At 40.6% G+C, this 16,092-nt stretch overlaps 1 protein-coding gene across 7 annotated transcripts in view; it reads left to right on the forward strand.

Annotated features, from left to right (window-relative positions):
- The window catches only part of LOC141154244 (uncharacterized), a 150,535-nt gene that overhangs the window by 53,926 nt on the left and 80,517 nt on the right, over positions 1 to 16,092 (forward strand). For 6 of the 7 annotated variants that reach the window (XM_073639853.1, XM_073639852.1, XM_073639858.1 and 3 more), the window contains one exon: positions 11,585 to 13,945. In XM_073639853.1, the coding sequence (XP_073495954.1) occupies positions 12,233 to 13,945 (1,713 nt within the window). In that variant the 5' untranslated portion in view covers positions 11,585 to 12,232. Of the gene's footprint in view, positions 1 to 2,997; positions 3,122 to 11,584; positions 13,946 to 16,092 lie in introns of those variants that run through there. The other variant, XM_073639851.1, reaches the window with a different exon arrangement.

Here is a 16,092-nt window from a genome sequence, read left to right on the forward strand (position 1 = left end):
TTTAGGTGTAGACCCATTACCAAAGCAAAGATGTCTCCCTGGGATTTGAATTATGTCTTAGATGCCTTGACCAGTCCTCCTTTTGAGCCACTAGATTTAGTCTCCCCCAAAATTATTTTCTTAAAGACGGTCCTGTTAGTAGCCCTAACTTCAGCCAGGAGAGTCAGTGACCTACAGGCCCTTTCAATATGCCCTCCATTCACGCAAATTCTGGACGATAGGATTATATTAAAACCTGATCCAGCCTTTCTTCCTAAAGTGGCCACTCGATTCCATAGAACCCAGGAAATAGTTCTCCCAACTTTTTGCTTTCCGCCCAAAAATCAAAAAGAGGAGAGACTTCACACTTTAGACGTTAGGAGGTGCGTACTAAGGTACTTAGAAGTATCACATGGCTTTAGAAAGGATAAGTCCCTATTTATTTGCTATCAGGGGGCTAGGAAGGGTTGTAAGGCCTCAAAGGCTACAATCGCTAGATGGATCAAGGAGGCCATTTCCCTTGCATACTCCTCAGGGGATAAAGAGATACCGGAGGGATTGAGGGCGCATTCTACCAGAGCGGTGTCAACCTCCTGGGCGGAGAAGACAGGGCTTTCCATTGAGGAGATTTGTAAGGCTGCCACTTGGTCTTCTCCCTCTACTTTCTATAGGCACTATAGATTGGATCTGGGTGGCTCTGCAGATCTCACTTTCGGGAGAAGGGTGCTTCAAGCTGTGGTCCCTCCCTAATTTCCTTCGTCTCTGTAATTCTCTCACGTGGTGCTGTCATGGACGACCGAATAAAGCCTTAGTTACTTACCGGTAACGGGATTTTTCGGAGCCCTTGACCGCACCCGTATATTCCCTCCCTTCACTGGTGTTGTGCACTCCTGTAGATTTGATTTCTTTTTGTGCACCCTTGTGGGAAATTGATGAAAAGTAATGTACTTAATGTGATTATGTTTTGTTATAACTAACCTTGGCAGTACTCTCATGCTCTGTTAACTAAACTGAGGCGGAAAGAGAAGGCCGCCCTTTTTAACCTGTAGGTTTCCTGTCCTTGATTGGCGGATCCTCTCTCTCACGTGGTGCTGTCATGGGCTCCGAAAAATCCCGTTACCGGTAAGTAACTAAGGCTTTCAGTCAATGTGTTGTCCTTTCGCTCAACCGATCAGTGTGCCAGTGCACACCAATGATTTTTCACATGGACTATGCACTAGTCTGGTCCTGCTTATGGATGATATACTCGCAGCTCCTGTTCTCGTCCACGATGCGGATGAGCACATGTAGCCAGTCCTGCAATTTTCCCTTTTTCCAATATATCTGTTTGAAAGGGAAAGTATTGTCAGATATTGACCTATTGATTAAATCAGGCTTTTATGTTTCTCTATCCATCCATTATGTTAATCTATCCATCTATCGGTCTTAGACCTCTTTCGGACGTCCGTGTTGCACATACTTGTTCTGTGTTTTTCCTTTGGAGTATTTCTTGAGTCCATGGTTTTGCTTTTTTAACCAATTCTAGTATAGTCAGTAGTGTTTTTCATGCCCCCTTCCATGGGTTTATCTATAGGAAAACATGTGCTTTGAAAAAAACAAACAAACTTGATGGACTAATGTTTTTTTTTCGAACCCAGGTAACAAAAAATGTGCGTGCGTCAGGACCAAATATCCAATATACATCTGGTTAGTCTGAAGTCTGTGTAAATCCAGCCTAAGGCCTCATTCACACAATTATTTTTCTCATGAACGTGAAAGATTATTTTGATCAGAGTGTGGTCGGAGTGTCATCAGTTCTTCTCATACATGTAGAAAGCAAAAAAAGAAGTTTCTCCACCTTCTCCTTTTTAATAATCCGTGAAAATCGGACCACACTCGCATGTCATCCGAGTGCAGTCCGATTTTTATTCACAGACCCATACACTTGCATTATCAATTTTGATTCGACCCTCGTATAAAAATCTGACGTCTTTGCAATTGTTTCCTTGGACTGCGAAAAATCACGAACATGTGAATGGCCCCATAGACTATCAGGTACGAGTGCTATCTGTGAAAAACACAGGTAGCACCTGCACGGCGAAAAACAGACTTCTGAATGAGGTCCAAGGCTACATTCACACATCCGTCTGTCCGATGTTTTTTTTTCTTCTCAGACAGCACACAAACCCTTAGTGTTTCATAGATTTATACCCACAGCTGTGAAAATCACTGATCTGATTATGAGATCCATGAGACTCACAGCAGATCTTATTCTGATCAGCGTTTGCGGATCGGACTCTGTCATAGTAGTCAATGGGGATCCGTGAAACACTGATCCAAATCAGAACGCTTTCCAATTTGCTGCTGGGTCTGACGGATCCGCTGCTTAGTAATTAATTTGATTAAAAAAACCTAAATGTTTTTTTTATTGGTTTTAAGAAAAAAAAAAACATCTCTTCAGTGTTAAAAAAACAAACGGGTGCAACTAGGATGACACATGAGAAAAAAGTCAGGCGTGTGAATGTAGCCTAACATACAGAGCTGTATAATCACTTATTACATTATTACTAATTTAATATGAATAGGCTGTGTGATTTAAAATACATAGTAGAAAATAAAAATCAGTGCACTGCAGTTTTCTTACAATTTTTGGATGGCTTAAAGGCAAAACTTGTGGGTTGTAGAATCAGTGTTTCATCCTATAGCTGATGATAAAGAGACCCAGTAATGAAGAGTGAGGTCATTTTCTGTGTTCCAGGCCTGAGAGCAGCATATCACGTGTCCAAGCTGTGTGGGGAGCAGGGCTGAGCTTTGCCAGGAAGGAAATGTTAGCAGCAGAAACAAAAGCATTGTGAGCGGGTGTACAAAAAAAATAACTTCTTAATGACCTGAGACATTTAACATCCTTTGTCTTCAGAAAAGCTTGTACACATGCTCCAGTGCAGGGATACTGCATTCTAGACTGTAAAAAGGGTATTAGATCCCTTAACTACAGATTTTCAACAGAAGCACAATAAAAATGCCACCCCAGGCTGCATTGAGATCTTCCCCCTACGTCTAACTGATGCTTGGCTTCACACTTCCCGTCTGCACGATAACATTCAAACTTTACTGCCTCTGATTTTCCACAGAATCCTCATCAAAATAGGGTTATTTTGTGCAGGTAATTTCCACATTGCCATTGCTCATGTGAATGTCTAATTGCATGTAAAGCACGGATGGTTTGAAAATAACGTGTTACTTAGCTCCGAGAGAACTAACAAGCCCCTTTTGTGTTAACCCCCTTTTGCCTGGTATTTACACGCAGATTGAGAGATTAGATATGGGTTATTGAATTAATGTCTGTAACGAAGAAATCTAAAATTGAAACCTTTGGGGGAAAATATTTGCATGCGGTCGGTTGTAATAATAGCAGGCAGTACCTGATTTTCTGTATAAATTCTTGCAAAATATACATATTTTTAAAACTACAAACTCAAACTGATGTTTGTTTCGACAATCTATATATATATATATATATATTTTTTTGCATCTAAATATTTTTATATTGATGGTTAAAAAAAAATAAGAAGAATAATAATATGCAATTTGTCATGTACTCTAAGCTGAGAATGGCCAACAATGTTTCTAAGTCACTAGTTATCAAAGGTATTACCAGTAGAGAACCCCTAAAAAAATGACATGGTGGGCCCGGAGTGACGCCATGCATGCGTTGCTCAGCAAAGATGACGACATGCCGGTCTTACTAATCAGAAGAGGCATTGGGGATGCTGGCAGATAGGAGGAGGTTCACATGGATCTAGTCTGCTGGCCATGGACTACTAACGTGATCCCTGGACCAGAGTCCTAGGAATCTGTTTGCTCATCTCTATAACGTGACCATAATTTATTGCCTGTTTTTCGTGCCCTATCCAAGCATTTTTGTAATTGTGACTGCTTTTGTTGCTAGTCTTTTGGGGGTCACTTCTGAGGTTTTGGCCAAGGCTGATTGGGAGAATGCTACTATAAGCAATAGGAATATTGTGGGGTACTGTTGCAGTTTAACATACCCAATCTTTTTCCTTTTGGAGATATGCTATCGGTGTCTTTCTGTACCCACTGAATTAACTGAGCACGCATGTTTATGGGGAAGTCTGAATAGGATGATGATGGACCAAACTTCTACTTAATCATATATATCTGATGTGTGGCCACATAAAGTGAATAAAGGCATTTAAGCAAAATCAAATTTTGGTATTCCCTAATTTTTTTGTCCTATTTAAAAACAAAAAAAAAAGTTTAAACTAGTAAATGTTAATACATTACTTTATTGTTGCCTGAGGGATAGAATATTTGTATCATTTGTGAATCTGTCACTGTTAGTCCTGCGGAAATGTACTTTTCTTGTAGGGCAGACATAAAGGATGATGCATCTGTTATTCACCAAAATGAATCATCTCCTGTATTACGTAGCAATACCTAAATGAGACTGGTGATGACTTACCGCGTACATCTCAAGTCTTGTTTTACTCTCTATTTTCTGTGATTCATATCTGGTTAACAGTGATATGAATAATATGAGAATTTGTTACTGTTGGTGATGTACCTTATGTTTTGGACTATAAGACGCACCGGACCATAAGACGCACCTAGGTTTTAGAGGAGGAAAATAGATAAAAAAAATTAAGCAAAAAATGTGGTCATGATGTCCTGTTAAGGGGGAGGGGGTCTGCTGCTGACACTGTTATAGGGGTAATGTCCCCCATCCTGGTATATATGGCTCCCTCCTTTCTGTTATACGTGGCCCTCATCCCCATCCTGATATGCATGGCACCCCAATCGACCATCCTGGTATGCATGCCCCCCCCTCTCATCCCTCTTCCTGGTATGTATAGCACCCTTCATCCTGGTATGTATGCCCCCCCCTCCCCCTCACACACATTCTGGTATGTATGGCACCTTCTTCACACTTCCTGATATGTATTGCACCGTCATTCCTCTTCCTGGTATGTATGGCACTCTTCATCCCTGTATGTATGCCCCCCTCATCCTGGTATGTATGGCACCTTTGATCCCTGTATGTATGGCCCCCCTCATGCCTCATCCCTGTATGTATGGCCCCCCTCATCCTTGTATGCATGGCCTGCCTCATCCCAATATGTATGGCCCCCCTCATCCTTGTGTGCATGGCCCCCCTCATCCCAATATGTATGCCCCCCCTCATCCCTCTTACTGGTATGTATGGCACCTTTCATCCTTGTATGAATGGCCCCCCTCATCCTGGAATGCTTGGCACCCCCTGTTCCCCGTCACGATGCACAGAAAAAGAATAAACAAATATACTCACCTCCTCTCTCCTCTATCGCTGTGTCCCTCTCTGCCTCCTCAGGGTTCTCACTGGGTGAGCCACGCATGGCGTAACTGCCATGCGCCCTCACACAGTGAGATGCTGTGCCGGAATAGTCACTGCTCCCCACGCCGGGACTGCGTGCGTGGGAAGCAGTGATCGTTAATTCTCCCTAATAGCGCGCACACTGTAGTCGCAGCGTGGCTACTGCTGCTCTCGGCGGTCAGCGTGCCTGCTATTAAAGTCTATGAATATTCACCACACCCGGAGTGGTAAATATTCATAGACTTTATAGCAGGCACGCTGACTGCCGAGCGCAGCAGGAGCCGCGCTGCGACTACAGTGTGCGCGCTATTAGGGAGAATTAACGGTCACTTCTTCCAACGCCCGCAGCCCCGGCGTGGGGAGCAGTGACTATTCCAGCACAGAGCGGAACACAGCGATGGAGGTGAGTATAATTTTGTTTTTTTTCTGTGCAGCGCGACGGGAATCAGGGGGTGCCAAGCATACCAGGATGAGGGGGAGCAGTGAATATTAATTTTCTTTAATAGCGGGCACAGTATAGGCTGCAGCAGGCGGTGGCTGCTGCCTCCTGTGCCCCGCTCATTCCCCGCTGCGGCTCCCCCCCACAGCCGAACATATGTTCAGACTATAAGACGCACCCCCCCACTTTCCTCTAAAATAGTGCGTTTTATAGTCCAAAAAATATGGTAATTGTTTATTTTTTTCCAACTGTCGTAATTTGTTATACATCACAAATTAATACTTGTAGGTAATCATAGTACTAATATAAATTTACCATTAGGAAAGATTTAAAAAAATCTGTATTTTGTATAATCCTGGAGTAAAGGATTATATTTCCCCCTAAATCTTGAAGATTTTTTTTCTTTTAGAAGAAAAAGTTCTGAAGAAATCCTTTTTTTTGCCCATTCTAAGACATGTAAGATACAGTACTGCGCAAAACTTTTAGGCAAGTGTGGAAAAAAATGCTGCAAAATAGAATGCTTTGAAGTATTAAAGCTAAGTGCCCACGATGCAGAAATGCGGCATATTTTTTCCGCTTCTCCCTAGCAGGAAAAAACGCATGTGGATTTTAGATGCGTTTTTCCTGCCAGGTAGAAGCGTTTGTCAAGCGTTTTTGCATGCATTTCTGCATGCGGGTTATCAAGCGCTTTTCCAAGCGATTTTAGCATCACTTGGAAAAGTGCTTGACAACTTCATTACACTATATAAATCCATGCAACCGGCATGGATTTATATAGTGTGAGCAAGTAATAGTTAAAAAAAAAAAAAATGGTAAAAAATTAAAAAATAAAGATTATACTTACCTTCCAATGGCCCCCGGTGTTTTCTACGCTGCGTCCGGTCTGTTGTATGGCTTGCGGTGGTGTGAAAGGACCTGCCATGACGTCATTTAGTCATGTGACAGGTCACGCGACCGCTGATGACGTCATGACAGGTCCTTTCACACCCCCGCGACCCATACAACAGACCGGACGCAGCGTAGAAAACACCGGGGGCCATCGGAAGGTAAGTATAATCTTTATTTTTTATTTTAAATTCTTTAACAGGTTCTATGGTACCCGAGTCTGGAGGAGAGTCTCCTCTTCTCCAGACCCGGGTACCATCTGCACATTGAATCGCATAATATCCGCTTGTGCACATGTGCTCATACGGATATTATGCGATTCAATGCAAGTCAATGGCGGCAATTACGCTGCGTGTCCGCAAAATTAATGGGCATGCTGCGTATTTTTCCGCAATGATAATCCGCAGCGGAAATTTCCGCAGCATGTGCTCAGCACATGCGGATTAACATTGGGGATCATGGGACACGTATTACCAATCGTTTTTTAAGCGTTATCGTTGCGGAAATTCCGCTGCAAAAACGCTTGAAAAACGCATAGTGGGCACGCAGCCTAAACGGGGAACCTGTCATCTGATTCATGCTGTCCAAACTGCATGCAGGATGACGGAGTCTGGCGTTTCAAAGAAAAATATATCCGGCTGCAATCATGCAACCAGACTCTGATTCGTGCTGCCCATGGTTTGGGCAGCATGAGTCAGATGACAGGTTTCCTTTTAATAATTTATTTTTATCAATTAGCAAAATCAAAGTGAATGAACAAAAGAAAAATGTAAAACAAATCAATATCTTGTATGACCAGCCTTTGAGAGCAGCCATTGATCTAAGCACACAGATTTTAAAGGAGATAGTTCCAAATGTCTTGGAGAGCAACCCACAGATCTTCTGTGTATGAGGCTTGTGCAAATCCTTCTCTGTCTTCATGTAATCCCAAACAGACTGGATGATGTGAGATCCGTGCTCTGTGGGGGCCGGGTCATCACTTCCAGGACTCCTTTTCTTTACCCTGAAGATGGTTATTAATGACATTAACTGTGTGTTTGTGGTCGTTGTCCTACTGCAGAATTAATTTGGAGCAAATTGGATGCCTCTCTGGTGGTATTGTACGATGAGTAAGTATCTGTCTATATTTCTCAGCGTTGAAGACGCCTTTATTCCTGACCAAATATTTAATTCCTTTTGCTGATATGTAGCCACAAACTTGCAAGGACCCTCCACTGTGCTTCATTGTTGCCTGCAATCACTCATTGTTGCACCTCTCGTCAACGAACAAACTACCTTCTGTTATAGCCAATATATCACATTTGGACTCTTCAGTCCAGAGTACTTGCTGCCATTTTTCTGCACCCCAGTTCCTAAATTTTTATGCATAATTGAATCACTTGGTCTTGCTTCCATGTCAGAGATATGGCTTTTTGACTACAATTCTTCCAGATTTTTCCAAACTGTATATTGGTCCCACTTTTTACCGCCTGTTCTGACCTGATGGCACTGCTGAACATCTTCCAATTTTGAAAGGAAGTAAACATGATGTGCCTTTCATCTGCTGCACAAAGTTTCCTTGGCCATCCATTGCGTCTATGGTCCTCAATGTTGCCCCTTTTGTTTTTTTTTGCTTCCTCAAGAGAGCTTGAACAACATATCTTGAAACTCCCAGTCTGCTTTGAAATCTTTGCTTGGGAGAGAACTTGCTGATGCAGTATAACTAGTCTTACCATTTCTATGATCTGTGTCGTGAAAGAAGAATGAACAAGGAATCCCGGAAGTGATTATATGTTCCCCACAGATCCCTGATCTCCACATTATCCAGTCTGTCTGGGATCACATGATAAGACCGAGGGATTTGCACAAGTGACATCCACAGAAGATCTGTGGTTAGTTCTCCAAGATGTTTGGAACAGCCTCCTGCCTAGTTCCTTCAAAAACTATATACAAGTGTACCTAGAAGAAGTGATAAAGGCAAAGGGCTGTCGCCAAATATTGATTTTTTTTAAATTTCTCTTTTGTGCATTCAATTTGCTAGTGTTAATAGTTTTTATTTTTATCAATTAACAAAATGCATTCTCAATTTGCAACTTTTTTGTTTTACACCTGCCTAACATTTTTGCATTGTACCCTATTTTTCGGACTATAAGACGCACTGGACCATAAGACGCACCCCAAATTTTGGGGTGGAAAATAGGAAAAAATTTTTTTGATAAGATGGGGGTCCATCTTATAGTCTGAATAGGTATCTTACCTGGATGGGCCGTGTAGCGGGGGACACAGGAGGCAAGGTCCTTCAGGAAGCCGGGCCTGGCGCTGGTGGCCTCGGGCTGGGCGCCTGGCGACCTGGTGTTGGTGGCCTGCAGTGGGGGGCTGGGGGTCTGGTGGCTTGCACTGGGCGTCTGGTTGCTGGCGCTGGGGGCTTGGGTGCCTGGGTGAGTGGTGGCTGGCGCTGGGTTTTGGGGCCTGGGTGAGTGGTGGCTGGGGACCTGGAGCCTGGTACCGGGGCCGGTGTCTTGCTGTGAGTAGCGTGGCAGAGCGGTCTGAGCGGCTTCCGGTGCGCGTGGCCATCTTTCTGAAGCTGAGATGTAAAGGAAAATGGCCGCCGGCGTAGCAGAGCGCATGCGCCGGTTCCGGTGGCCATTTTCCTGTAGATCAGCTTCAGAAAGATGGCAGCGCACACCGGAAGCCGCTCACAGCAAGAAACCGGCCCCGGCTCCCAGGCAGATACCTCTTCTGCTGTCGCCGCCACCTGCTGCCGTTGTTGCCGCCGCCACCTACTGCCACTGTCACCGCCGATCCCACTCCACCACCACTGTCAAGTTCCTTTTGAACCATAAGACGCACCCCCCATTTTCCTCCCAAATTTGTGGGGGGTGGGGGGGGAGTGCGTCTTATGGTCCAAAAAATACGGTATATTTTTTAACCCAACATATTAACATTAGCTTCTTTTTTGTGATGTGACTTGTATTTTTTATTGGTATTTTTGGGGGCTCATACAACTGATTGATCAACTAGTTTGACTAAACAACACATCAATTTCTAGTCATCAAGTGCAGTCACCTAGAAATTTAATTAAATATTTACAAAATTAATATATTTTTTAAAATATACGAGAGTTGGTAATATATGTATAAAGGTAAAGTTTACACCTCTTTTGCTATAAATTAATTTACAGTCACATTGTTTAATGGGCACTCTTACAGGTACCAATTGGGCATGGTTTATGGAGACTGCCAACGAGAAATAATGTTCTTATTGTCCATATTAACAATTCACAGATGAAGATTTAATTTCATCACGTCTTGCTGCAATATTCTGTACATAAAGCTGAGAGAACTGCTGGGCTCAGGAGCTTTCACACCTTCCACAGCAGGAGCCGGACGTAATATTACATAGCAAGGCTTCAACAATGATGGCTGGGATCGTAGAGACCTACAGTCCTGGCCGTTTAAGCACTTGAATACCATAGTCAATAGTGACTTTGGCATCTAAGCATTTGGGGCATCTTTCAGTTAAGCTGTCAACCATGTAAAGCCACGGGCTGTGCAGCATGGTGATGAATGCTTTAAAAAGGAATTTGTGGAATTTTAGATTTTTTTTTTTTATCCCCAAAAGAGGTAATGTGTTCCAATAAGGTTTATTTATACCAAAATAATGCCATTGAAAAAAAAATATATATGCAAAATAAATAAAAATAATTCATGTGACTACGACAATGAAAAAAATAAAAAGTTATGACTTTTGGAAGATTCGGATGAAACCCTCAAAAAAACTTGCCGTGTCCAATGCTAATCTGCCTGTGGAGGTTATTTTGCTTTAGAAAAATCAAATCTGGACTCTGATTGGTGTTCAATGGGCAGTACAAATTTGTTTTTCCAGTGGAGAATTTTGATAGATGAGGCCTAATGTCTCTACAATCTGCTCTTTCCTGCATGAAAAATTAGTGTAATAAAAATATCAAAAATAAATAATACATATTGGCGACTCGTTGAGTGTTATTCCAGAAATAAAAAAAAAATAAAATTGTAATTTGTGTGAAAGGCAAATTTATGGTTTCTGTTGCATCACTATAATTTGCCCATTTTTTTGGGTGGGAATGCATTGTAAATTATATTTCTACAAAAGCCCAGATGGATACTATTTTACTAGTTCTTTAACCCCCAGAAGATGCAGCCATTGTTTTAATTTTTATTTGTTGTTGTTGTCCCTGCCTTTCAAGAGTCATAACTTTTGTTATTCTGGATCAAGTTGTGTTTTTATTTATTTAGTAAACTACATTTAAGATTTTTTTTCATGTTTCACTATTTATAACAATAAAGACGTGACTCTGATATTTTCAGTTGACCGTCTATTGTCATTTTACTGCTATTCCAGCATAGATCCACCATATTTATACTGTACATGTGGCTGAGGGGTCAAGTATCTGTTGAAAAGATCTTTGGCAAGCTGAATAAAGATGAACATTGCTATATATCAGGAAAGAATAGGATGAGAATGAAGAATTTGGGAATTTAGTTTGGTATGATTGAATGAAATATTTTCCTGCTAAAAATGGATTGAAAGGGTTGACCAACTTTAGAAAAAAATGTAAAGGATTAAGGGATGGTAGAAACATGATACAAAGACACAAAGCAATGAACATTCTATTCTTTGGTCACCTGACAGTAAAGGCCTGTGATTGGCTGCAGTGGTCAGTGGACTGGAATAGGATGTCATCACATGTGCCTCGGATGATAACATAATTTTTTTACATTGGTATCCGTCGTACAGTGTGTCCAGCGCTGCATTGTGGTTTCCATTATAAAGAGAAAATAAGACACTGATGTGAACAGAGCCTTAATTATCCATAATGTTGTTACAACTTAGTTTTCAATGCCTGTACAGCGATTCATACATACTTGCATGTTCTCTCCTGATTTATTTTATGTTTTTTTTCTATATTTTAGATAATCATTATTTCAATGGAAAAATGTTAGACCTTGCCGAAGATCTATATCCCTGAAGCATTTTATTAAATATTATTAATAAGTGTGACTTATCAGTCCGTTGTTGAAAAGGTGCGATCAAGTGACCACTTAAAATTGGAAGAGATTGCACAGTCCAGGGACCTTACTAGTAGCAAAAAGGGAGCTTCGGAGCAAGAATGTTTCATTACCTAAAGGATTGTAACTTCAAGGGGTTTGTCAGCAATCAAAGATCAAGTATCAGCAGACAGACACCAGGAATTATTTTGTGTACCCTTTTAAGAGAGCAAGAGCGAAAGATTTAATGGGACACTTAAGCCAGTACGTGACTCCGAAATTTTTTCTAATAAAATCAAGGAACGGGTTTTGGGAGAGCTGTGCATCAGGGAAACAAAATCCAATTTAGAAAGTGACACCATAAAATGGATCATTAATGTATCAAATAGTGAAATCTCGCAAAAAGAGTCTCAGATGGACACAGTTTCATCACCGCATGACCCCTGTGAAAAAGATTTGTAAAATCTTAACAAACATCCTGCGGATCAAGAGGAATGCTACACAACCAATAGCTTATGTGAGAGGATAAAAGGAAATGACTGCCAGAAACAAGATAACTTAAAGGATAAGAAAATGTCTGCCTCTAAGATTCCTGCTGATAAGAACAGTGACTTAACTTTGCCTGTCGAATTGATTGAGGTTAACGCTGATACATCTGTAGAATCTCAGGAATCCTTTGATTTATGTAACAACATACACTCTCGAGACTGTAGCAAAGCAATGAGCCCGACAAACGCGTACGCCAAGGACTTACAAAATAGTCAATGTGATAATGAGACCAATACACACACAACCTCATTTGATGATGTTGATATAATGACCAATAGTACAGTTTCGGAAATTGGTATGGCCTTGAAAAATCATTCTTTGGATTTTCCAGCCAAAACTACTATGGTAGGTTTCTCAAGAACTGAAAGTACCAGAAACGGTAAGAGAAAAAGTATGCCTCAAATTCCGAAATGTAGAAAACTGGGATCACATTATGACACAGAGGTTATTTCGCATAAACTGGAATTTGTCAAAGAGGAGAATCTATCCGAGCAAGAAGAAAGCAGTGAAGATGATAACTTAGATTATTCTCTTTCGTCTTCAAGAGATCGTCTTGACCACAGGAAAGAGAGACATCAATATGTTTCAGATCAGTTGGACCCTGATGTTTTACACCTACTGGAAATGCACCTACGGAAACAGCAACTAGTAGACATTAAGGAAGAGAAGGAGGAAGAATTGTTAGATGTGCACATTAATAAGGAAAAGTCACGCTCCGAATCCTTTAAACTGTTAAGAAATATATCTCCAGTTTTGGATATGGTCCTTGAAGAGCCAGAGCTCGAACATTCGGGAGACACTCTAGAAGAAGATAGCAAAACGCCTTCAGATATAGATTCTGATGACGACAGCAATTCCTGTTCCGTGGAGTTGGGTCTTATGGAATCTCTGGAAAATGATTTAATAAGTAAAAGTAATAAAATCGAAAAAGATGAGATAGCTACAATTCTTCAGACAGCGAACTCTGATATGTCAACAAGAGAAAGCAATGGCAAACAAAATCCAGCTGTGTGTAATAGCTATGATGGTAAAATTAAATGTGAAGCCATTAAAAATAAAGAACCGAAAGCAAGGAGAGGGGAAACGGAAGGCTCAAGCAATTTAATGGCTGAGATGCAAAACTCAGTTGATGAAAGCTTTACATCTGACTTTAATTCCGAATCCACCGCTGTAGAAAACGGTCACGATCTAGAAGTGCAGTCGCAAGGTGATATTTGTGATTCACGGAAAGAATTGACTGATAAATCTGTGCCACAAGATGAGGTAGAAACTGAAAAAGATAGTATAGAAAAAAAACCTGAAAAAGATAGTATAGAAAAACCAGATCATTCATTCCAGTGCTTAAGTATCAAGTCCGAAAATAAGGACTTTAACTTGGATATAAACTGTGAAACGGTATCAGATACCAAGACCAATGTTATGTACAAAGAGACTCCACTATCTGAAAGTAAAGAAGAAGCCATTACTGAGTCAAAATCAGCGTCTCTGAGAAATGAGGACACTTCAATAGAACAGTGCCCTATTATAGATGGAGACGTGAAGCCACATGACATCACTGTTCCCTGTTTGGATGGTTACATGTCTTTACCTACAGCATCTAAAAGCACTGATACCTATTCACCAACACAAACTGATCATTTTAGAAGTTTGGAAGTTTCTACTGAACAACATGATGGTGCTGAAAAACTTTTGGGGGTAGAGGATGTGGGCCACACAGATCTCAAGGAAGAACTAAAGGTTAGAAGTAATGTACAGTTACTTTTACTGAAAACTTTACTGTGACTTACAGGCCATATTGTGTTTAACAGGATTGTTTGGCTTAAAAATCCACATTTAGAGAAGACTCTAGTAGGCGAGAGGCTCTTATTCAAAACCTCTATGAATAACCTGGAGCAGAGAGCTACAACTAGTAGCTTTTTTTTGTCTCGGTCTGTCTCTCAATGATTGAAGCATTGTAAAGACTGCCCATTGATTTTCATTGGCACTATGCAATGTTATATTTCCCCTGTGGTGGTACTGCAGGGGAATTTTAGCATTTTTTGATGGGATATCCCACAAACTACAGATGATTGACGGGGGTTTCTGTAATCGGAAACGCCTATGATTGGCCTTACTTTTGAGGGACTCTGCTAACTAAAAAAAACAATTATAAATAAGTGAACATCCCTTTTTGTGGGAACAATGCATACATTACTGATGAGTGACATTTTAAATCACTTGTCAAAAGTCCTCTGGTAATGAATGTATGTCTCGAAAAGACATTTTTGGTCTGTGAAAAAAACTAACAGCACTCGGACCGATATCATTCAATAGGGCTGTTCAAATGAGCGTTGTTTTTTTTGTTGTTTACATGGACCAATTGTCCGCGTGAATAAAAAAAATGCAGCCTTCATTAGTCTCTTTTGGATATCAGATGAGACTCGCCTTTTCAAGTTTATGGGTGGGGAAAAATAATTTTATCCTATGCAGATCATCTGTATGGAATCTGATTTTTACGTATACATTAACATAGGAAACTGCGTTTGTTGAAAGTTTTAATATCTGTTAATGTAGAAAAATGAACTCAAAGCAAAGCCACAATAAAAAGAATTAAAATTCCCCCAAGATTCAAGAAAAAAGCACAGCAAGAAAGGCAAGAGTGTTTCCCTGCAAGATCTCAGAACTAGTGAACTACCAGGATACAGCAAACCCATATAACAATATAGCAATACAGGTGCAAAATACTGATGAAACACTCACAACCTACCATTTCATGGAGGGGGTGATTGCTTAGTATTAGAATTGCACACAAAAAGGCTTGTATAGGGTGCTGTTCACACATGGGTGGTGCACAGTATCTGGCTTACAGCCTATTAGTTACGCCCATACTAGTAGATTAGATGGCCTGTCCAGTACTATCTGAGAACAGACACCCTATGTGTAATATATATATATATATATATATATATATATATATATATATATATATATATATATATATATATATATATATATATATATATATATATATATTATGTATTGGCTGATATTTTGGCCAAAATACGCAAGCTCACAACCCGTGTCAAGGGTCCTCATGCTTGCGAGTCCCTACGCTAAACTCAAAGCTTTTTTTTTTTTAATGTATAAAAATGGATGCCATACAGATGAATAATCGTCTGTTTTTTTTCTGGATGAAAATAGGATAATAATTTTTATACGCTTCTGTGAACTTCATCTAAGGGTGAGCTCAATTTTTACCTACCTCATTCAAATGCTGCACTTATACTCCCCTTGCTTAGCTCGTGATATCTTTTCATGTAATCTCAGTGGGTGAAATCAATGGCCGTCATCTGGCCTTGGCTTGCCATTTAATGGACCCTGTAAGTCAATATAATAGAGAAAAAAAAATCACTCATGGTATCCTTTTGGTGCATTCCCATGTTCAAATGGCTTCAAGCATACTTCTCTTTTTATTACAATAGATAAAACCCATATCAAACAGGATGACAAAAATCAATATATATTAGGGACTGTTCTCAGTTGGAATTGTACTTCATGTCTCAGCTCATAGCTTTTGTTTGAACCCATAAAAAACGATTCAGATTTCTGCCCCTGACAGGGACCGTATGCGCTCCTTTCTGGCATTGTCTGTCTTTTCAGACTAGCACAAGAACGTAGTAGATGGGCACAGTATTATACTATGTTTTCGTGCTCTGAAAAGATGGACACCACCAGAAAAGACAAAGCCCAAAATTTCGTACTCTTGTCTTACTTAACTTACTGGCTCCATTAGGGGTATATCTCAATTCTGTTTTTTAGGGATTTAGACAGACTGCCAAAGCAGAAACATGAACACACTGGAAATTACAGTGTGAACAGCCTTTTGCAAAGCTCATAAGCACAAC

The sequence above is a fragment of the Phyllobates terribilis genome, unplaced genomic scaffold (assembly GCF_046119375.1).
Source record: "Phyllobates terribilis strain yellow unplaced genomic scaffold, ASM4611937v1 Scaffold_7__3_contigs__length_470593459, whole genome shotgun sequence".
NCBI classification, from domain to species: Eukaryota; Metazoa; Chordata; class Amphibia; order Anura; family Dendrobatidae; genus Phyllobates; species Phyllobates terribilis.